This window comes from Primulina eburnea, chromosome 4 (assembly GCF_022965805.1).
Source record: "Primulina eburnea isolate SZY01 chromosome 4, ASM2296580v1, whole genome shotgun sequence".
In the NCBI taxonomy this organism is placed as follows: domain Eukaryota; kingdom Viridiplantae; phylum Streptophyta; class Magnoliopsida; order Lamiales; family Gesneriaceae; genus Primulina; species Primulina eburnea.
Genome location: NC_133104.1, coordinates 2,522,307 through 2,545,734, shown reverse-complemented (window position 1 = coordinate 2,545,734; position 23,428 = coordinate 2,522,307). Strand labels below are relative to the sequence as shown.

Here is a 23,428-nt window from a genome sequence, read left to right as displayed (position 1 = left end):
TTCGTTAATTTTTTTTGATCTCGCAGGTTTACAAAAAAATTGAACAAATAGCTTGAGAATTCTTCGTTTTTGGTTAACATATATGAATTTATCATGATTATCTTATGCTTGTTATTATATTATTCTAATGTTGTTGGAGATTATAATGATCATCATCGATAGATTTTTAGATGTTTGAAATTTCATATATAGTACTATATATTGTAATTTTATTGTAGCTGATTTTTCAAAATAAAAAATAGAAATCAAATTGATATTTTTTAAAATTAAAATCGAATTTCAAAATATATTCGGTTCTACCGTTAATTCGGTTAGTATTTTAATATACATCCGAGTGATTTCAGATTCACATGATATTGAATACCAAAAAATTCACATGAATGAGAAAATAGCAATTCTACGTGAATCACTACCAACATTAATCTCAGTAAATACAGGTCAAAATCTTTTTAAAATTTGTTCGTTGAATGGTATCATTCAGATGCATGCAATAATATAATGAAGGTTTGCATGTTTGTCTGATCTAGCACAACCAGTTACTTCACCTAATTTACAAATGTAAATACAAGAACTGCTATGTTTTATTCCAAGAAAGCTTACTTTTCTTGGTTTAATTTGGTCTGTTCCAGTAATTTTTTGAGGAGAGGAGATTCTATTGTTGTATTAGAAGTTAGAACCTCGATCGAAATTTAGTGAGGGGAGGTTGCAAAATTTCTATCTTCAGAGAATTTGCACATTCTATTTAAAACATCTCCCTAGATCTTTTCTTGACGAGGTGCATAAAAATGCCACGATGAGAATTAGGGCAACCACCTGAACCGGGACAGAAAACAATAGCAAACTCAAGGATGTCTCACAATGTTACTAGATATGTCTAATTATTACTGATCATAACGATCCATACTGTGAGCTCAACTTTCCCGAAATTACAAACTCCTTAAACTCAATCATTAAATCCCCATGTCCATCCCTTCATCTTGACCTACCGACAATCCGACCTCCTTTCTCTTGGACAATAATTACCTCAATCATTTTCTCAGCTGGTTCCAATTTCTCGACCGTTGGAGAGATTATTATAATTACGTCTCGAACTCGAATCCTCGTCTCAAATTTAAAACTAAAGCGTCAGATAAACTACATTGGATTTACATATTTATAGAAACAAGTTGTTAAAATTTTTGTTGCATTTAAAAATAGTGGAGTTTGACTTCTCAAATTATATATAAAAAAAAAAAACTAACGTGTTATGAGTGGTAGCATAACTAAACGATATTTGGGACGTTTGGATAAGAGTACTTTTATTAATATATTTATGATTTTTTATTTTGTAAAAAAATATGAGTTTATTTCTCTCATAAGATCAGATTCTAAAACATGCTCGTTTTATTTCAAACTTAATATCCCAACAAATATTTTACTTTTATATTTAGTTTTAATACAAAGAATATATTCTTGCATATGGGTTTAAACTTTATTTTTTTTTATAATAACAATTCTTAGAATGAGATTAAATGTGTTGGCCAAATGATTGATGTTATAAAATAAAAAAAATTCCAAAATTTACGGCCGATAAATTAGTAAGGATTAAAAAACATTTTGACATACGAACAATTGATAAATTAACAAATTGATTCAAATAAAGAATTACCTTTATTCTTAAAACTAAATTGTTTTTAAATCCAATACTGCTGTTATATTCATTTATAAATTTATATTCATTTAAAAATTATATTATAATAAATATTTTCATAATATTTGTTTAAAATGATAAAATTATTAAGAGTTGGTCTCATGTGAGACCGTCTCACGAATCTTAATCTGTGAGACGGGTCAACTCTACCGATATTCACAATAAAAAGTAGGCAAAAACTTGTGTGAGACGGTCTCACGGGTCATATTTGTGAGACGGATCTCTTATTTGGGTCACCCATGAAAAAGTATTACTTTTTATACTAAGAGTATTACTTTTTATTGTAAATATAGGTAGGGTTGACCCGTCTCACGGATTCTGACCCGTGAGACGGTCTCACATGAGACTCACTCTAAAAAGTAATACTCTTAGCATAAAAATTAATAATTTTTCATTGATTACCCAAATAGTAAATCTGTCTCACAAATACGACCCATAAAACCATCTCACACAAGTTTTTGCCAATTTAATTACAAATATATATCAATTCATACTCAAATTGTAATATATTTAATATATTTATAAATATATGATTTTTTTTCTCTATCTATATTCTAGTATTATGATTATATTATTAATAAAATCACAATTGATCAATAAATAAAAATAAAATATACGACTAAAATATTTTGATATATTAACAAAGAGATAATAAAATTAATATATCTTCATTTATATTTAAATTAAAGTCCAAGTCTTAAAACCATGGAACTTATCAAAAAATATAAATCAAATGTAAAAACTTTCAGTCCTCGGAATCACGTGAATCAAGACAATATATGAGATTTTTCACGCGCCGTCGTATCAATTATCTGGCCACCACATGCGAACAGTTTTCGTCCCGAAAAGTTATCTTTTCATGATCTACAATCTTCATATCGAATATTTTTCAGAATCCTTAACAACCAGTATCAATAAAATAATGATTAGACTTGTTAAAACAGTTCGAACACAGTGCTTCATAGCTTTAGTGACATATATTTATTTATTTATTTAACATAAAAACTCTTGTGAAACGGTTTCATGGATCAATTTTGTGAGACGAGCCATCTATTTAGGTTATCGATAAAAAAATTTTACTTTTAAAGTCAAAATTAATTTTTTTGTAAATATTAACAGAATATCTCACGAATAAACATCCGTGAGACCGTTTTAAAATAGACCACTATTTAATTAATCATATTTTTTTATTAATATATTATTATTTTTTTGTGTTTGTATTATATGTTATTGAGTTGTAACATTTTGAGAAATATTTGCGACAATCGATAGTTATAGGTTAATATATGATACTCATTTATTATAAATATAGTATTTTTTAAAAATTAAATAATTTTGAATCTAACTGAATTTTAATGATGTGGGGACCCAGACTCTAACTCAATTGTCTTTGGATTAATTGGATATTTGCTAGAAAATGTGAGTCAAAATTTTGCTTTTAATATAAAAAACAATTGTATATAAATCATACACAAAACACCATACAAAATGATATCATATTATTTAATTTAAAATATCATTCACTTGTTCAATTACAAGTATTCTACTAGTGTTTAGAATTTCAGGACATGTCTAGTAATAAACCACTAGTTCTTCTCCTCAACCCGTAATCTCCACGCTATCTCGATCTCTCATATTTGTCTCGACTCTGATCCTGTCCCACCTGTTGTCATGCACACATACAGGCACAACAACAGCCGGATACTCCAGTGAGAAAAAATCCCAGTATAAACATGTATACATGAATCAGTAATCATAACACATTAGTGAAGACAGATAAAACTCTTCGACTCTTATTCTTTGACTCGACTTATATCTAAGTCTAGAGATCCCGGTGTGAATAAGACGTAACAAGTCTCCCACCTATTCTCCCAATCGGGGTGGCGGTACGTCTTATTCCTAGACTTCGGCCCTGTCTGTATCGAATATCTACAATCGGAGTCAGTCTTCTCCTATGCCTCGATACCACCGAACGTCTAGAAACTTGGCATATCTGTCAATGACTCTCTTATCTCAGTACAAGTATATAAATCAATATAGAATACAAACATAACAAGTATGTGGTTTTGGGAAACTCAACTCGAATCTGATTCGAGTTATTCTTCCCGAATCAACATTGAATTATACATTTCGTTGTTCAGTCTTTGTCGATGTCGAAACTTGTCAAGACAAATCTGAAATGACATATTCGAGATGCATTCTATCAATCTCTAACTCAAATCAATACACATACGGATCAATATTCAATCTCGTTACATTTCCACGACATAACGGCGTAATCTCGCAATACCGGTCATCTCAAACATCAGTAATCAATAACAATAACTCATAATCCTCACAATCTATACATCAAAATCTCAAAATCTGCATATTCTCAATTCAACACATGCTGGAAAACACAATAAGCGCATACGGTATCATTACTTCGATCCTGTTTAAATTCTACTTATTTCAACATATCAAGAACACATCATATAGCTCAAAATCTGATTTCCCCAACATCATATTGCCAAATCAAACAAGAACATAACAAAACTTACATCCTTTAGAAGCCTATGATGCAAGGAGAAAGAATCTATGCTCGGATTCAAAATCGAATGGTTAGATGTTGCACAACCAAATTGTTAATACATCTTGAAGTTTGAAGGAATTTCTGAAGTTCTCTCGGTGCTTTCCTGCTGAAATGAAGGAATGAAGACAATTCATAAATATATCTTGCATGGTGAGGGCAAATGGCTTATTCTTTGTTCAACACGTCGCACCGCGGGTGCGCTCGCTCTGCACCGCGGGTGCGCTGAGCATACTGGATCACTTCCACCAATTCAGAAGAAACGACCGCGGGTCCGTTGGCTCTTGTACCGCAGGTGCACTACCCTCACTGTCCCCACACCACGGTTGCGGTCATGTTTCTGGTGCGGGTGTGGTGTCTCTTTGCCACCAAAACTCGAATTGCAACGTCGTTTCTCCATGTCTGTTCTTTCATTCTCTTATTCATAATACATGATAACTCTAAAGTATCAAACTAAAATCTCGGGCATTACAAATGATAAAATGGAATTTTTAATTAAATTATTTACCAATTAAACTATTTACAATAAGTAAAATATCAAATTACATATTTAAAAATAATTAATGTATCCATTTGTCAATAAATAATTAATAGCATACTTTCTCATTATGCCACCAATATTATATTATATATAATTCGGATATTCGTGCCTAAGTATTATATCTCGTATTTTCTTGCCGACAGCAATAAAAAATACTCAGGCAACGTTTGGTTGGGGTGATTGGGTAGGATAGATAATTTTATCCTACTCTATCCGGCGTTTGGTTGGGGTGATTATTTAACCAAGTCAATCCCTCCTATGAATGATTATGTTATATTAGGTAGGTTAAAATAATACCTCCTCACCCCCTAGGATTATTTATCCCACTCTTAATACCTCATATTTTTCCAATTTTACCCTTCTCCTAAATTCAAACTCACCACCACTTCCCGCCTAAAATCAAACTTACCACCACTTCCCGCCACCGACTGCCGCCCCCCACAACCGCCGTCGGCCGACCACCGGTCGACCGCCGACGGACCGCCAACCGCGGCCGAGCACCGGCCGACAGGCGATGGACCGCCGGCCGACAGCTGTTTAGCGACGGTTTGTAAAAAACCGTCGCAAATAGCGACGGTTTGTTTTCAAACGGTCGCTAAATGTCAAATTTTTTAGTAACTAAAATAATTCAAAACCAGATCGGCGACGGTTTCTCAGAAACCGTCGCTAATAGCGACGGTTTTTAAAATCCGTCGCTAATTTTCCGGAAACTGCCACCATTTCCGACCGGCCGCCGCCGTCGCTAAGGGGAAGGGCAATTTCGTCTTTTCATCCAAAAATTCAAAATTATCCTACACTTAAAAATCTTACCAAACATAATATTATTTTACACCATATATTACAATCCTACCAAAATCATTTTCTTTATCATTTACGTACTAATCATTAGTTTATCCTATCCTTCCAACCAAACGCAGCCTCACTGTTTAAAGTTTGAACTAAAAGATCTAAGGGCGTTTGGCATTTAAGATAATAACCATAATAGCTCACAAGATATATCAACGCTTCCCACCTTCCATCCATCCACATGCACTCCATTGATTATTTAGTACTATTCTATATTTAATTATTTATATTTCAAAAAGTAGTCTCATCCCAAATACATAAACTACATTTTTCGTCTGTGTTATATGTAATAATTGTCTTTTTTTGACAGAACGATTAAAACCGTGGTGCTTGAGATGTTATATGGTTTAAAAGATTTTAATTGCACAATTACCACTAACTATTACTTTTGATAAGGTAAATCGACAAATACTCGTTCCTACAGTTTATTTTGAATGTATAGTCAACTATCTACGCTAACTAGTACTTCTCCTTCTATTTTGTTAATATACCTAATTTGCTTGTAGAATTTTTATTTGCGTTAAAAAAATAAACAAATTTATATATTTGAGACCGAGTGAGTAATATGTAAACTAAAAAATTAAATTCCGTGCCTAATGCACCATGTTTATGATTAATAAATGCACACGTGAGGGATGACAACTGTATTTTATAGTTTTAAATTGTTATTTTTAAAGTAGAGTGAGGGAATGGAAAACTTAAACGTTGATGGAGTAGACTATTTTTTGAGATATTCACGAATTTTTATCTGTGAGACGAGTCACTCTATCACGACAAAAAATAATACTCTTAACATAAAAAATAATATTTTTTCATAGATGACTCAAATAAAATATTTGTATCACAAAATATGATTCTTAAACAATCTCACACAAGTTTTTAACAACATAATGATATATTATATTAGAGTGGGTTTCATGTAAAATCGTATCACAGATCCTAATCTGTGAGACGGATCAACTCTACCTATATTCACAATAAAAAGTAAATCTATTAGCATAAAAAATAGTACTTTTTCATGGATGCCTCAAATAAGAGATCCGTCTCACAAATATGACCCTGAGACAGTCTTACACAAATTTTTGACATTATATTAAATATAAAAAAAGTATAATCTAGGGGAAGTAGGTGAAAAATCTCTAATCAAAACATTTCTTTGGCTTCACTCTTACCCACAAAATTGTGGTACTATGTTATACAAAATATTGTACATTTCATGTGGAAATGTGGTACACTTCATGTGTAAATATGGTATTAAAAAAATACTTAGGAACTGAACACAAAAAAAAACGACGACCGGAGACCGAACACAAATTTCCCGTTATAATCTATCTAAAAACTAATATTAAAACAAAACCTACCGACCGCGGATCTTCAACACTGAAAAAGTATCCGATGTATCCCTATTTATCCACTCCCACTCCTTCCAACTCTTCCCCACAAAGATTTCTACTTTCTTCACATTCACTCTTACATTCACGCCATGGATTTCTTCTCCAGCTTAGCGAAATCCGATGAATCCAAGCCCAGCGACCCCGATCAGCACCAGAAACCATCCAACTTCGACCTCTTCAACAGCGCCAAGCTGGTAGCGGAGGCGGCGCAAGCCCAGTTAGGCAATGAACCTGAGAAGTACGACAAGGGAAAGGTCGCCGCCGCCGCCGCAGATCTACTTGGAGGTGCATCGGATTACGGGAAGCTGGATGAGACCAAAGGGGTTGGGAAGTACGTTGACCAGGCTGAGGATTACCTCCGCCAGTACGGCACTTCACACTGCACCACCACGGCTACAACCACTACCACCGTCGCTGGTTCCGGAGAAGAGAAGACCACTACAGTCGCCGCATCCACTACTGTCACCACTGAACCTGTGAAGCACTATACGGAGAGCGACGCGGGGAGCCACATCAAGAAAGCGGAAGGTTTCTTGAACAAGCCTTCTGGCAAAGGAGAAACCGGAGGATCTGCGGACTTCATGAATTTGGCTGGAGATTTCTTGAACAAGCCCTCTAGCGGCGGCGGCGAGGAAGGCGGCGCTTCGGGGTTCATGAAGCTGGCCGGAGATTTCATTAAGAAATAAGCCCTCCCTTTGTGCATGTATTAATAATGTGTTGCCCATGTTTCGGTGCATGTTGCGTAGTTGTCTCCACGTGTTTAACCCTTTTAACTTAATTCGAAACCTAAAGATGAGTGGGGTGTTCTTTTTCTATAGTTTTTGGGCTTTCAAAGCTGTAAAAAATTATATTATAACATATTGTGTAAGAACTGTCATTGGAGTTATTTTATATGAATACATGCTTTAAAAAGGAGGATATTTGGCCAAAATTTTTGTATTGGAAAATTTGTAAATTTTGTTTTCTGGATTTTAGTCTCATAATTTGTGAATGTTTGGTTTTTATTCATTTAATTTTTTTTTTGTATTTTTTGGTCAAACTAACTCATTCGAATATTGTTTATCTGACATGATTTTTTTTACATAGCTCATTTATGAAGCATAAATTTACGTTACACATATCAAAATAAATATAAACAAAAACAAATGATAAAAATAAAGTGTAACAACGCTCGACGTTTCAAAATTATTTTTACTTAAATAGATTTAAATGTGTATACTATTTGTTTATTCTCGCTGTATAAGTCATATATGAGAGTATCAGTTTCAAATAAATAATATTTTATAAATTTATTGGTTTAGGATAAAAAATGGCTAAAGCGAAAAAAAATATAAGTTAATGGATGAAAACCAAATATTGACAAATTATATGACTAGCTATAACAAAAAATAGACCAAATTATAAGACTAAATTTATAATTTTTCATTTCTGTAATTGCTAAATATGAACATATGTGATTGTTATAAAATATAGTTTCTCATATTGAACCATTATCCTGAAAATTAAACTTCCCAAATATGTCATTCTCTCTAAAGCTCTCATATACATTTGCTTAATAAAAATATTATTGGGTGTTATGTTAAAATGAATAAACTCCATTAGTTTTACCATCCATCATCCAAACATATGATTATAATTGATACCCCCAGGAGGCTCGGGTCGGAGGTACTTGATGATCCTGGGTCATGGGTTAGGTCCTGACAAGCTTTGGGCCGGTTTGATAATAGTTGGGCAAGTGACCAGAAGCCAGGCTTCTAGAAGAGTTCTCGAGTGATAGTTCTCTATCCGGGTTACCTCGATAATAGCACATCACTCGAATGCACAAGTATGTGATACTTTATCTTGGTAATCATTAGTGTCAGAATCTCATGGATTTGACAAGGCGAAAGTGACAGTTTGACATGTTAGAGAAGTTGGTGTCAGAAAGCAGGGTATGCGCAACCATCTTGCCATAATTAGTAAATGTGAACTGAAAACAAGATCATCATTAACTTTTTTTCCTATAAATATTTGGTTTGTTTAAACATTTATTCATTCATTGTCTCATATATATTCTACCCCCACCATTTACTCTCCCGAAAAAGACACCATTAATGCAGCATTTCTCCTTGCTATATTAATTTTCTTTATTCAACTGCTGACTTTAGCATCGAAGTGGCCACATCGGATATCCCTTCAGCGCTCATTCACGTGGTTATCTTCGTGTTTACAAGTAAACATCTGCTTTTTCTCAGGAAAAAAATATCTGGTTTGGACGCATCTCGCTGTACTCTCATCTCTCATCATTTGCATAATCCGACCCAGTCAAATTGTCCATGCATCTTGCACCTATTTTTACCCGATCACATGAATAATTTTTTGTGCATGATCAATGATATCATTAGTGTCTTTAACTTTTGAAGTTAAAAGCTAGCGTTCTTTTAAAACTTTAGGTTTTTAATTAATATTTATTTGCTCTCACATGTTTTGATTTATAAGACAAGTCAATCATGTTCATATTACAATAATAAGTAATAATTTTTATATAAAAAATAATATTTTTTATGTGTGACCCAAATAAAAGATTTGTATTACAAAATTGATTCATGAGACTATTTTGCAAAAAATTTGTGTTAGGTTTTAGGTGTACTTTTAAAGTTGCAATAATCCATTGATACTAGTTTATAAAGTAATATTTGGGGTAGTTTTTGTCAAATAATAGGAAAAAAATACGAGGTGAAATATAATTAATTTTTTTAAAACTGTAAATAGCATGACCAATTTAATATCTTCTACATGTTTGATTAAAATAACGTAATTATCATTCAAAATAACGTTTATTCTTTTCGAATTGGGAGATAAATTTATTACAATTGGGGGGTTGAATATGGTAATAGAAGTATCGGCTACTCCCAACTCCCATGTTCTACCGTTATCTCTAACGGGGAAGTAACGGAATACGTCATCAAGCACCGCACCGTTAACTCTCCCTGCAACTGCTAAACGACGTCGTCAAGAGGTAAAATAGAATGTATTTTCCAGCATTCTCCCAATTCTTTGTAATTTCTCCAAATGAGAGAGAGAGAGAGAGAGAGAGAGAGAGAGAGAGAGAGAGAGAGAGAGAGAGAGAGAGAGAGAGAGAGAGAGAGAGAGAGAGAGAGAGAGAGAGAGAGAGAGAGAGAGAGAGAGAGAGAGAGAGAGAGAGAGAGACGTCAAATTTCTGCCACCATTCTGGTAAGTTTCTGGTAAGTTTCTCGAAAATTTCACGTTTCATGCAAGTTCCATTTTTAAGTAAGTTTGAACGCAGAGTTTTTTTTCTTCCTTTTTTTTTTCTGGGTGATTTGGTTGTGGTTGCATGATGTATTGGTGGATGCATTTTGTTGTTATATGTTTGTTTTTATCGATTGTTGCGTAAAGGTTTGTGCTTTCTGGTATTTTGTGGCCGAATGAAGACGTTAATCATGGCCATGCATTTTAATAATCACCAATCAGTCAATCAGACTTTTTAAAATTTTATTTTTTATATGTATAATTATGGTTGGATTATGGAATTTGTTGATTTGGCTCGTGATCTTGCTATAGGGTTGTGAAATTGGGGTATATTTGTAATTGGTTTGGTTTGGCTGTAAAGTTTGGAACTTAACATTGTTTAGCGGTCGTTGTAAATCTGAAATTTGTAAATTCATCTTTGAGACAAAATTCTCAAATGTTTGGGTGTTCGGTGGGTGGTGTAAGGAAAATTACAAGGATTTGATGTGTTTTATACTAAGGAGGATGACCACCATCTGATTCGTTGCCTCTGCCACTAAGCATTGTGATATCATGTGCTAACTAAAGAAATCTGAATTTCTTTTTGGAACAATAGATGAATTTAAAATACTACTTTCTTCACGGGCATATGTAACCGATTGCTGTTCAGATATGCCCTTTTAGATTAAGTTATCTATCCCGTTGATTTCATTTATAGTTTCTGAGATTTATTCCAATCCTTCGCAGTGTGAGTTGGAATGATTCTGTATGGGAAATTTGCGAAATTGTTGATAGAATGTTGAACTCATCGAGAGAAATACTGCCCGTCCATGAATCAAGTAGCTCAAGTCACGTTTACACCGCTAAAGGTGTGACTAATTTGTGAGCTGCAAAGGTTTTGAATGCCAATGTGCTAAAAAATTAGTTATTCCTGCACTTTTGTGTTGTATCTTGTTTCGGAGACAAGGCCTCTACGGATTAATGCATGAACTTCAACAAATCAGCTTCCGGGTTCCTGATTATGTCGCTTGGAAGTTATCATCTGGATGAGTCTGGTCCACGATAGCTCAAACAGCAGAACAACGTGAAGGTTTCCTTGAAAAGCCATTATGTGGAGATCTTTATCACGTTCCATCACAGGGTTTGGACCCAAGAGAAACAGCGCTGAGTTAGTTAGAGCTTGTCATGATTTTTCTGATGATGAGACGGCTTCTACGATGAGCACTGACGAAGGACTGGAATGCCCCATATGCTGGGAATCTTTCAACATTGTCGAGAATGTACCCTACGTTTTGTGGTGTGGCCACACAATCTGCAAGAATTGTGTCCTTGGTCTTCGATGGGCTGCTCTGAAATTTTCCACTCAACAGATCCAGATTCCGCTATTCGTTTCTTGTCCTTGGTGCAATTTGTTGACATTTCGTTTGGTTTACAAGAGTAGTCTAAAATTTCCTAGCAAGAATTTCTTTCTTCTCTGGATGGTTGAGAGCAGAAATGGTGACAGGGTAAAGTCTCCTTCCTCCATCAGCAGAGACCGTCAACAAGTTTGGTCTCCAAGGTGCACGTCAATAATTGGGAACTACTCTTCGAGCTTTGCCCATAGGAGGATGCATCGACTTGGTCGTTCAAGTTCTAGCAGCAACAGCAACCGCAACAACGATAGCCTACCACCCGTGAGGCCCCAGATATCCTTTCACAAATCCCTGGACTTTTTCATCCACATCACAACTAAGCTTCCATTGGTTATCTTACTTGTGATAATCCTATTTGCACTACCTACTAGTGCCGCCATGCTAATGTTATACCTGGTGATCACGATATTCTTTGCACTCCCGGCATTCTCGGTGCTGTATTTTGCATATCCTGCTTTGGATTGGCTCGGACGAGAGATTAGATCGTGACCCTTGTCCGATTCAGTTGGTCACTCATATGATTTGGTTTCGCCTTTACAGCAATCTGGTTGTAAGACCATGAACTTAGTATGGTGTGCTAATGCGCTAGATTTTACTTTCACTAAGACTAATGTTGAGGATGCTGTAAACAGGGACGGATCCAGGAATAGAAGTTGGAGGGGGCTTGAACTCAATATGATAAGTTATATATTATTAAAAAAATTTACATTATATTGTTCAACGAAGTTGTGCTCTACGAGATTTTAAAACATAAAATTCATCAATAATAGAATTTACATCAATATGTTTAGGTAAATCTCGTTGAATATAGAGTGTCAAACAATCGGCAAGAAAGTCATCCTCCATTTAATTGCGAAAGGTCGTCTTCACATGCTTCATTGCTGAAAAAGCCCGCTCAGTAGTGGCAGTAAACAGAGGTAATGTCAAAACAAGATTAATGTTCCATTTTGAAAAAGTTCAAGTTATAATCCTAAACAAGAATAAAATAATTATTAAACAAATAAACAAGTAATATTCAATCAACAACTCAACAACAAACAATCAAGAAACCACAAATCATGCACAGAGAAGCTATAAAAAACAAAATAAAAAATGTATAGCCGATTCTTACCTGGATTGTTGCCTTGTCGATGAGCAATTCGATTTCTTCGGGAGTCCGCAATTCTATTTTGTCGCTAAAGGGCTTGAGACTAGGGAGAAAAATTTTGTAGAATTGAGGTGGGGCGGATCAGAGGATATGGGATGAATTTGGTCTCATCCTTGTAAATGGACGGGACTTCATTGGACTAAGACATTGATGTACGACGGTTTTTGAAACAACCGTCGCTATTAGCAACGGTTTTTCAAAAAACAGTCGCTAATAGCGACTGTTTTAATTAAAACCGTCGCCGATCCACATCGGCGACGGTTTTACTAAACCCGTCGCAAATCAGAAACCGTCGCTAAAAAAAAAGTGGGCTGGGCTGCAGCCCAGTACAGCCCATGCATAAATCCCTCTGGCTGTAAATATATCATGTTGGATAACTTTTCTTGTGTGAAGTCACTTTTCAGAATGATGAAAATACTTGCTTTCAGTATTGGGTATTTATAAAGGCTAAAGAAAATTTAAAATTTCGATTCATACTCATAAAAAAGTAATTCCCTAAATACTAAAAGGTAATAAGTTGTAGAGATTTTTTATTTCTCGTAAGAAGATAATTTCTATTGACTTTCGTAGAATGTCACAGATTTTTAAAGATATTCATATAATCTTTTAGATTTATTTTACAAGTTGGTCTTCAAGGTGTCAGTGCGATATCATTCAAATTTCATACTGTACTTAGACCTAGACGCAGAGTTGTGTATGGTGCTCTATATCTCCCTTCTCAACCTGAGGTGTTTGTAAATAATGAATAAACTGCATTTGATACGACTCGGGATAAGCGGTTTAGATGGACTTGTGCATTTTCTAGCACGTTTTTAGTAAGATCACCTTTGAAGCTGGTGCGATAAATTGGTGTCCAACATTCTCGGTCAAGGCCCGTGTTTGAATCTTGAATTTATTGATTGGTATCACCTCTGTCTCGGTTCTTGTTATTTATTCTGTTGATTTTTCACGCTGATTTCCCTTTTTTCCTCCTTGAGTAGGGTGATTTTAGGTCTGTTATGAAGAAAACTGATGATGATGATGATCAAGAAAGTGATTTCAGTTCCACACGGTAATATTTTTAAGAATTTTATCATCGAATTTATTTTTTTCATGTGAGGCCCGAGGTCGAAGAGGGCGGGGGTGATCGCTAGTGTCATGAGGTGGCACGGACAATGAGCGGCTCTTGGCAGGCTTCTAGGTGGAGGGAACATGAATGAACCGTTCTTACACCGGAAGGAGAGGGATTCCGAAACTGTTCAATGTAATGGACTATACAGTTGAAGAGGGCTTAAAAGATTTGATTGGTACTACTCATATCACGAAGGTGCATCTTCTTTTCGGTAGCTCATCATATAAGAACTCTAAAGTTAAGTGCGCTTGACTTGGGGCAATTTTGGGATGGGTGACTTCCTGGGAAGTTTTCTAAGGTACATGTGAGTGATGACATAAACACGCTAGAAAAACCCGTCTTGATATAGTGAGGACAGTCGTCGAATCTGGGACGTTACATTTCATTTCTACTAAGTGGTAAAATAAACGATCATATAACCATTTTGATTGTGACTATGACAAATAGAAATATAATTTCTATCCGGAGTACAATAAAAAAGAAGAAAAAAGAACAGGACAGAAGAGAACAAGTATAACTAAGATTCAGTTTCATCCTCCTCCTCTGGATCGTTCTCAAGCCTTATCTTGTGACGAACTTTGCAGACTACCAAATTTTCCATCTGAAAAAAAGAAGAATGGGATGAAAAGTTACCAAAAAGTCTGTATTGATTGAGATATAGATTAAGGTCATATCTGCATGTTGGAACGAGCTGTGAATGGACTGAAGAGGAACTTAAAATGCTCAAAACTCCAAGATTTTCCGAAGACTATCCAGGTAACTGCTTACTTCTTTGTTGGTATTTACAATGACATCGGGGCTGCATCTGTACTCAACAATCTTCCAGTATGCTATTTGATTTCCATCGATGGGATCCTTCCATTGGAGAACAAGAACTTGTTCTTGAATCCAACGGTTTCACTCTCTACAAATGGGAATGTTCTATTTTGAAATTATCCAATTCCCACTTGGTGTTGCTCTTGCCAAAGTTTTATACGAGCTTCTCTGCGTCAAAAAGTACCTTTCTTTCTTTCTTTCTTTCTTGCATACTTCAATTGATCTGCAACCTAAGTGGAGGTTATTAATTCATCGTTGAAAAAATCCACGTAATTTAGTTATTTAAAACACAATTGATCTGAGATATTATCAACTATGATAAATTGCAAAATTTATTCTGCAAAGCAATTTTAATAACATAAAATATTTTTAATAATATGGACTACAAATATCAAAACGTGAGAGGGAATAAATGCCCATTTCCAGGTGATATGGATTTTGTTGGATCAGTTTTTGTACTTGACTTGGGGAAAAATCAAGAATTCTAATAGAAGATAAAAAAAAAAATTAGGGCTTTTTATTCTAATAAAAAAACTGAAATAAATTAAACGACATAGTTAAAAATAAATAAATAAACTGCTTTAAAAAATAGTTTGTATAAAATATATAGAAAGATTAATGTATAAGAAGATTATAAATATAATACTATATAACTTTTGCTTGTCTTTGCAGGCTATGACGCAGGAAAACGACGTGCCAAGGTGGTGACATACAATAATTTAAAGGAAAAAATAGAACGATACATGATTATACAATAAAGAGATGGAGTGAATACTTTTGTTAAGACTTTTTAAATATTTTTAAATTGTCTTTACATCAATATATTAATAAAATTTTAAATTTTTAATGCAAAATGTCTATAGCTAAGTGAATAGGGCATCTATTTAACAAAATGTTACATTTAATATATTTTGTGTTCTCTGTTTTTTAATTCATTATTTTGAAATTACAGGTCATTCTATAATTAAATTTCACGATCACGGTATGTCTCTATCTTGTAAATATAATCAAATCAACTTTTAATATGTAATTATTTCAAAATGAGTATGGTTAGTCACTAATTTTTATAATTATGATAGATCAAATTAATAAAAAAAACTGTACAAGCACACAACATATACAAAAAGACGCTGGTTATATATAATGATTTATGCATTCATTATGGTTGAATTTCGAAAAATTTATATTTTCTATAATAATTTACGTATATTTTAAAATTTTGACAGGTTGGTCCGCTTAACCCACATATGTTACGGATTAGATTGATGTTTTTCCAACCCGTCAATATAGGAGAGCGCCCTGGCCCATACCGTAATGGTTGGACAGGACGAGGCGGCATGACCTTTTTTGACATAACTAGTATCGATCCTACTATCATCAGTTTATAATTTTTTTAGAAAATTTCCAATAGAATTTATGATTATTTTCGAATTACAAGTGCATCATAGTTTGCGGTACATGAATAAGGGCTTGCATGGTTTATTTTTAAATTTCGTTTATTTTTCATAATTGGATCTATAACTTGAAAATTTATGGATTTATTCTTCACATTTGTATGTTTATGTATTATTTAATATATTAATTATTTGATATAATAAAAAACTAAAATATTTTTCATCCTTATTCTCGGACTATACTAGACTCGCTTAAGTGCATAAAGTTCGAAATTTGACCTTCTTATGATTTTAGAATTTTGTATTATTTTATATAAAATAATATTTATTATTGAATATATAATTTTGATATATTTGATTAATTAAACTAAATATAATAACTGTAGGGCGACAGAGTATTCCAGCTTTAAAAATAAAAGAGACAAGATTTTCTCTTTTCTCAAAGTGCGAGCCAACGCAATTGGATCCAATTCACGCATCTCTAAATAATTCCAAGCAATATAAATATATATATATATATATATATATATATATATATATATATATATTATATGTTTTCTTCCCAATTATAGAGAATCCACGCTTCGAGAAGCTGAGCCTTTTTACCTCTCAACGTCAATGGCGAATCCAAGCTCCGCTTAACCATCTACGCTCAACACACTTCAACTGCTGGTAAGCAAAAGCCCTAATTATGACATTTTTTCTGTTTGGTGATATTGCTGGGTGTGGTGTTGTAATGTGTCTTGGATCTGATCTGAGTTTGAGATCTGACTTCTGAGTTATTTTTTTGTACGTGAGATTTGCATTTTTTTGGAGTATTACTGTTGATTTTCCTTACATCTCGCGGATGTTTTGCAGGTTTGATTTGATCTGGTGGACGTGTTTGTTTCATTTGCCGATTGATTTATTTTAGGAAAGGAGTTTGCTTTGATAATTTGGATTCGGCTTTGTTGTTGGAGAGTATTGTGGAGGATATATGATGCAGTGTGGCGGCTTCTACGTGTTAGTATTGGCTTGAAAGGCAGCTATTTGGGATCTTAATTTGGTTGCCCTGACCTGGGATTTGATTTGGAGACGGTTTGTTGCGTGGTTCAGCGGATGCTTTGGTGCGGATTTAGTCTGGTGCCAGCTGAGATAGTTTGGAGTCTGGACCATGTCATACACAACAGAAACTTTATCTGACAATTGGCTACGGTTTTCGGAGTCTGATAGATTGATGTTGGAGCAATAGCTGTTACAGATCTTGTCTTTTGCGTGTGTAGTTTGAAGAGGATTGCAGAAATTTGACATGAGAAGCTCTTGGTACAGCAAACTATCTTTGATTTTAGGCTCTAGACCGCCTATCAACTGGTTGCTTTTGACGGTAGTTGGTGTCTTTGTTTTGATTGCACTATTGGGATCTTCTTCTTCCTCTACTACTTTTGACTCGGTGACTGCCTCTGTGAGACGAGAAATTTATTTGAATTATAGAAGAGTGAAAGAACAAGCATTGAGCGACTATTTGGAATTAAAATATCTAGGACCTAACCATGTAAAGGATGTTGATTTTTGTGGCAAGGATAAAGAGAATTATGTGCCTTGCTACAATGTCTCTGCTAATTTACTAGCTGGTTTTAACGGTGGGGAGGAGTTTGACCGTCACTGTGAAATATCTCGCGATCAACAACAGTGTCTGGTTCGCCCCCCGAAGGATTATAAGATTCCCTTGACTTGGCCAAGTGGTAGGGATGTTATATGGAGCGGGAATGTGAAGCTGACGAAGGACCAATTCCTCTCATCTGGAAGCATGACAAAAAGGTAGTTTAATCTTAACTGAAAATGCGGGATTCAACTCTCAAGTTATGTTGGATTATTTAGTGAGCATTAATATATGGCATTTGTTAATACCTCTTATGATGTAAACTCTAATGTTTTAATTTATTTCAGTATGATTTACCTTTGAAACTTCTATAGGCTGATGTTGCTGGAAGAGAATCAGATTTCTTTTCACTCTGATGATGAGGTGATTGTCGATGGTGTCAAAGATTATTCTCACATGATTGCTGAGATGATAGGATTGGGGAGTGATAGTGAATTTCATGAAGCTGGTGTAAGTTTACTGTACTGTGCATTGCTTTATTTTCGCTTCCATTTTGTTATCAAACTATACCAGGTTTTTTCTTCGTAAATGTAGGTATTTTTTATTAGAACTGTACCAGAAAGTATATTTAGTTTATAGTTTGTTGTTCTTTGCAGAATTGGCATATATTCATCTTTTACATACGAAGTATTTGCAGTTATTCATCTTTGTCCTACTGAATTCCAGGTGCACAATGTACTAGATGTTGGCTGTGGGTTTGGTAGCTTGGACGCTCATTTACTCTCACTTAAGTTAATGGCTGTTTGCATCGCAGCATATGAATCATCTGGTAGCCAAGTTCAGCTAGCTCTTGAGAGAGGTCTCCCAGCAATCATCAGCAGCTTTATCTCAAAACAACTACCATTTCCATCCTTGTCATATGACATGGTCCACTGTACTCAGTGTGGAATTATCTGGGATGACAAAGGTATTTTTATAGTTTGGTATACTGATGCTATCATTCCTCTTTATATCATGCATTATTCAGTTATACTTTTGCTAAGGATTGCCATCTGGGTTATTTTTAATATTCTTTTCTCAGCTATTTAACACTCTAAAAGAATGTAAATCTCAACTTAAGTGAGGATTGTTTAAAAAAAGTTCTGTGGGTGAACCAAAATATCAAGATATTATCATTTATGTTACAATACTGGGGGTTTAGTTTTGAATTTTGATGGAGGGCTGTTTCAAGCCACATTTTAAATATTTTCTTATAAAAGTTAATAGCAAAGATGTATGCTGATTAAACTTGATAAATCATTAATACAAGTTCAATCTGATTGCTATAATCAGTTTATTTAATAGGCTCATGGATACAAAAAGGTAAATTTACATGTTACATGCATTCACTAGTTATGTTGGTCTCTAGGGAGGTATCAACAGATGTTTCATGATCTCATAACAAGTCGATGATTAACGTTATCTGAATTACATAGCATCTCTTTAGTGAATGCTATAATGAAGATTTTGTCGAGCCTTTTCGAATAAATAGGAGTCAGTTTACTTTGTCTGAACGTACCTTACTAAATCGCGGGCTTATGTTTGATATTCTTTTTGTGTAGATAAAATCTAGTCTTTTTAACGACTAAATTTTGCAATAATCTTTATCTTTTTCTGTTGTAGCTATACATGTTCTATATAGTAAACTAAAAAAGTTAAATTTTTGCTTCCTGAACTAAGTTCATGGCAAATAGTCCCCAAAATCAAAGGTCTTGGTTATCTTATTTATGCATTGCAATCGCTTATTAATATTATTTTACTGTAGTTTTTCCCTCTTTTGTTGGTTGTGGGGGGTGGTTGTGGGGTCAAGTTATGAGTAAAAGCGGTTGGTGTGATACTTTAGTTATAGAGATGGTTTCAAAAAATTAATTTTTTTGTTTGACTTCTTCCACTTATGACGAGTTTTGTCTGGTAGATGGGATGTTTCTGATTGAAGTTGACAGAGTACTCAAACCTGGAGGTTACTTTGTTTTAACATCGCCCACAAGCAGGCATCAAGGAAGTGCTGTTGGCTCAAAGAAAGGAAGTTATATAACTCCTTTGGAAGAATTCACCCAGAAACTTTGTTGGAATCTTTTGGCAGAGCAAGAGGAGACTTTCATCTGGCAGAAAACTTCAGATACTCAATGCTACACTTCTAGGTGAGATCCATTTCTTCTTCTTGATCTTTCCACCTGCTCTCATTCTATCAAAATTTCCTCTTCTTATGCTTTTGGTTCTTAATTTTAGGAAGCAGGACAGCATTCCTCTTTGTAATGGAGATGATGACCAATCATATTACAGACCACTTGCGCAGTGTATAAGTGGTACTACCAGCAAGCATTGGATCCCAATTAAGAAGAGATTTTCTGGATCTCTGAGCTCTGCTGAACTTGAAGTTCACAGTAAGTGGTAGTATTTGAATTCCATATGGGGTGCATGACTATATTAGTTTCGTTTCAGTTCATCACCCTATTCTTTCAAACAATCAGTTTATCATTCTATCTGCTTATAGGAATTATTCCTGAAGATTTCTCTGAGAATTTGGAGTTCTGGAGATCTACCTTAAGAAATTATTGGTCATTGCTTTCCCCCTTGATTTTCTCTGACCATCCAAAGAGGCCTGGTGATGAAGATCCAATGCCTCCTTACAATATGGTTAGGAACGTGATGGACATGAGTGCTCATTATGGAGGCTTCAATGCTGCCCTAGTGGAAGCCAGGAAGTCTGCGTGGGTGATGAATGTTGTGCCCATAGGCGAACCTAATACACTTCCTTTGATTTTTGATCAAGGTTTTACCGGTGTCTTCCATAACTGGTATGATGTTAGTTCTGAAATTGCCTTCACTGCTTTTTATTTTGGAAATACAAATTAAATAATTGGATTCCTATTGAACTTTATTTCATGTTTCTGTCTTGCATTTTCTTTTGACATCATGTGTCTTAACATGGAATTGTATGTCCTATTATCGAATGAAGTTTTATAGAACATCATCTTCTTCTCTATTTGGTAAATGCTCAGCAAGGTTGATTTTTGAAGTCGTGGTGGGGTGGGAATTTTGGTACTTGGTATGTCGAATCCCTTCACAATTGGTAAAATACACAGTGTATTCTCCATAACTTCAATAAACCCAAATTGAGAAGCTCCTTCCTTTTAAGGAAAAATATTCTCTAAGCGACAGTTTGAATGTCACTACACTCAGGAACTATTCTTAACCCAATTATATTTCAGTGTGATGTTCTTCTTTGTTTTTCAATCTCTTAAAGTCAGATGCTAAGTCTATAATGGAAATTATTACTTCAATTGAGCTTCCTGTCTTCCCCCTAAATTTTCTTTCTGCTTGAAGTATAGCTACTTTCTGTTTTCTGCAATCATATTCATCGAGCGTTCAGTTACATATCTTACGATACAGGTGTGAACCTTTCCCTACCTACCCCAGAACATATGACATGCTTCACGCCAATGGACTCTTTTCCCACCTTGCTTCAGAAAGGTGCAGTGTGGTTGATTTAATTTTCGAGATGGACCGTATTCTCCGGCCTGAGGTACTGTCCAAGACACTGGCTTTTAAACTTGGTTTTCATGATCATATCGTATTCTTGATTAAAGCTCATGATCGTTTTTTGAAATGCCCATCGGTGCTCTATAGATAGTCTCTGCTCTCAAATTTGATATTCATGACTGGTCTTGTTGGCAGGGATGGGTTATTATTTCTGATAAGATTGGTCCTATAGAGAGTGCACGTATTCTTGTTACCCAACTCAGTTGGGAAGCTCGGGTGATTGATCTTCAAAACGGCAGTGACCAAAGGTTACTAGTATGCCAGAAACCATTTCTGAGAAAATGATCCAAGTCTCAAAAGTTCTCAGTTCTCATCATCCGCAAGGCAGTCCAGTATTTTTAAATCTGGTAAATCTTTCACATGTTGGATATAGGGCCGATCAATCGTTCTGTGTATAAGTTTTCTATGCATTTCAATCTCAAGAGTTTTCGTAACAAATTCAACCTCATTATTTCCTACACGAATTATGTCTTTAAGAAGATGGCTTCAGAAATTTTGGACATTGTAGATTAGATGAACGTCCGCTAAGAAGTAGCCTGTTCAAGAAAAAGAAGATTTTATTTTCCACTTCCAAAAGTGAAGAGTATCAATTCTTTGAACCATTTGATCTTTTTGGTTTTCATAATCATTTGACTGATTTTTGTAATTGAATTATATTTTTCCTAAAATTCTGCTGTTTTTGGACTATTTGGTGGGTGCAACTGCAAGTCACAGAGTGAGAGAGATTATGTGAAGGCCACAACTCAAAAGTATAGTAAATTCTTCAGTTGCTATTCATTTGTTCTCATACCTTAGGACCTTTGGTTTATGAAAATATATATTATTACAATTGGCTTGGTATGTATCTCCTGTTAAAAGAGTAGAGAAGGGAACATTGCTTAATGTTTGTATGTAGTGTTTTTCCCTTTAAAAAGGAGGAATTTTTTTATGTGGTTTTAAAGATGATATTCTAAGTTAAACCAGACTAAATTAGAAAGCTTTTTGGCAACGTTGTGCTGTGCATTCATCAAATTTTCATGTCTCTTGACGTATAATTTTACCTGTAATTCATGTCACACGATTTGTGTAGATTAAATTTGAATATAAAATATGATTTTATGTTTAATAAATCTTTGGAAAATAAAATTATGCTAGAATAAGTTTTCTAATCAAACTTAATGTTTGGATCTCAATTTTGTATATCTTGTTTTCTTTTAAACATAAGGTAATTTGGGAAAATTATATTTTCGAAAAATTTGGTTTGAAGATTTAGTTAGCATTACGATGCAAATATTTATAATATAATAATAAAATAGATACACTTAAACCAGGGTTTGATCTTATTTGGCTTGCATTATAGGGCTTGTGCATGTAGTTATGCTAAAATGCAAGATTAATTATAATTTAATGAAGTAGGTCTCTTGTGAGATGGTCTCTCGAATCTTTATCTGTGAAACGAATCAACCTTACCGATATTCACAATAAAAAGTAATATTCTTAGCATAAAAATTAATTCTTTTTCATGGATGATCCAGATAAGAGATCTGTCTCACAAAATACGACCTGTAAGACTCACAAGTTTTTGCCAATTTAATGAACCCATGGATAGAAATCCTTCACGGTAGTTAAACTTAAAATTAGCTCAGTTTAAATTGTCCTCGCATTCTACGCTCGTGGGTAGGATGGTATGCATATATGGGGAGAGTCTATGTTCCTCCTGGAGCTTTACTCCATCTTCCATTAACAATGAACACGTGTCTTATTTTATTATATTTTTCTTTATTTTTTATATTTTCTTTCTGTTGTAATTCTATATTCTTTTTCTTTCTTTTCTTATTTATCTATTTCACCTAACCTTTTTGTTTTTTCTCATTTTCTCCTCTTTTTATAATTTTGTTTTTTTAAGAATCTAATTTTATTATTCACTCTTACTTCTAATCATATTTTTTTTTATCATTCTTTGACCATTAACATTACTATATATATTAATTAAAATTTTCAAAATCTAAATGCTAGAATTTAAATATTCCAAGAAATTCTTCATATATTTTTATTTTTAATTATCTAAACTAAATTGAAAACAATTATTATTAAGAAGGTATAATTTAAAGAAATAAAATAAAATTATGAATTTTTTTAA

At 34.2% G+C, this 23,428-nt stretch overlaps 4 protein-coding genes across 5 annotated transcripts in view; all 4 read left to right on the top strand.

Moving 5' to 3' along the window:
• Nucleotides 1–23,428, top strand: part of LOC140830595 (PLASMODESMATA CALLOSE-BINDING PROTEIN 2-like) — an 87,180-nt gene that overhangs the window by 50,778 nt on the left and 12,974 nt on the right. The window lies entirely within an intron of this gene.
• LOC140830594 (uncharacterized) lies at nucleotides 7,048–7,955 on the top strand. The gene has a single exon (XM_073193994.1). The coding sequence runs from the start codon at nucleotides 7,130–7,132 to the stop codon at nucleotides 7,724–7,726; it is 597 nt and encodes a 198-aa protein (XP_073050095.1). The 5' UTR covers nucleotides 7,048–7,129; the 3' UTR covers nucleotides 7,727–7,955.
• On the top strand, nucleotides 10,229–12,303 carry LOC140829686 (uncharacterized). 2 transcript variants are annotated; one of them, XM_073192992.1, is made up of 2 exons: nucleotides 10,229–10,253; nucleotides 11,273–12,303. In XM_073192992.1, the coding sequence occupies exon 2, from the start codon at nucleotides 11,378–11,380 to the stop codon at nucleotides 12,167–12,169; it is 792 nt and encodes a 263-aa protein (XP_073049093.1). In that variant the 5' UTR covers nucleotides 10,229–10,253; nucleotides 11,273–11,377; the 3' UTR covers nucleotides 12,170–12,303. The 2 variants fall into 2 exon arrangements, with proteins under 2 accessions (XP_073049093.1, XP_073049094.1); XM_073192993.1 differs by having other exon boundaries at nucleotides 10,239–10,257.
• Nucleotides 16,678–22,146, top strand: LOC140830587 (probable methyltransferase PMT5). Its single transcript, XM_073193981.1, has 9 exons — nucleotides 16,678–16,820; nucleotides 17,007–17,945; nucleotides 18,102–18,237; nucleotides 18,454–18,694; nucleotides 19,682–19,907; nucleotides 19,996–20,150; nucleotides 20,261–20,564; nucleotides 21,160–21,292; nucleotides 21,445–22,146. Exons 2-9 carry the CDS (start codon nucleotides 17,437–17,439, stop codon nucleotides 21,592–21,594), a joined length of 1,854 nt encoding a protein of 617 aa, XP_073050082.1. The 5' UTR covers nucleotides 16,678–16,820; nucleotides 17,007–17,436; the 3' UTR covers nucleotides 21,595–22,146.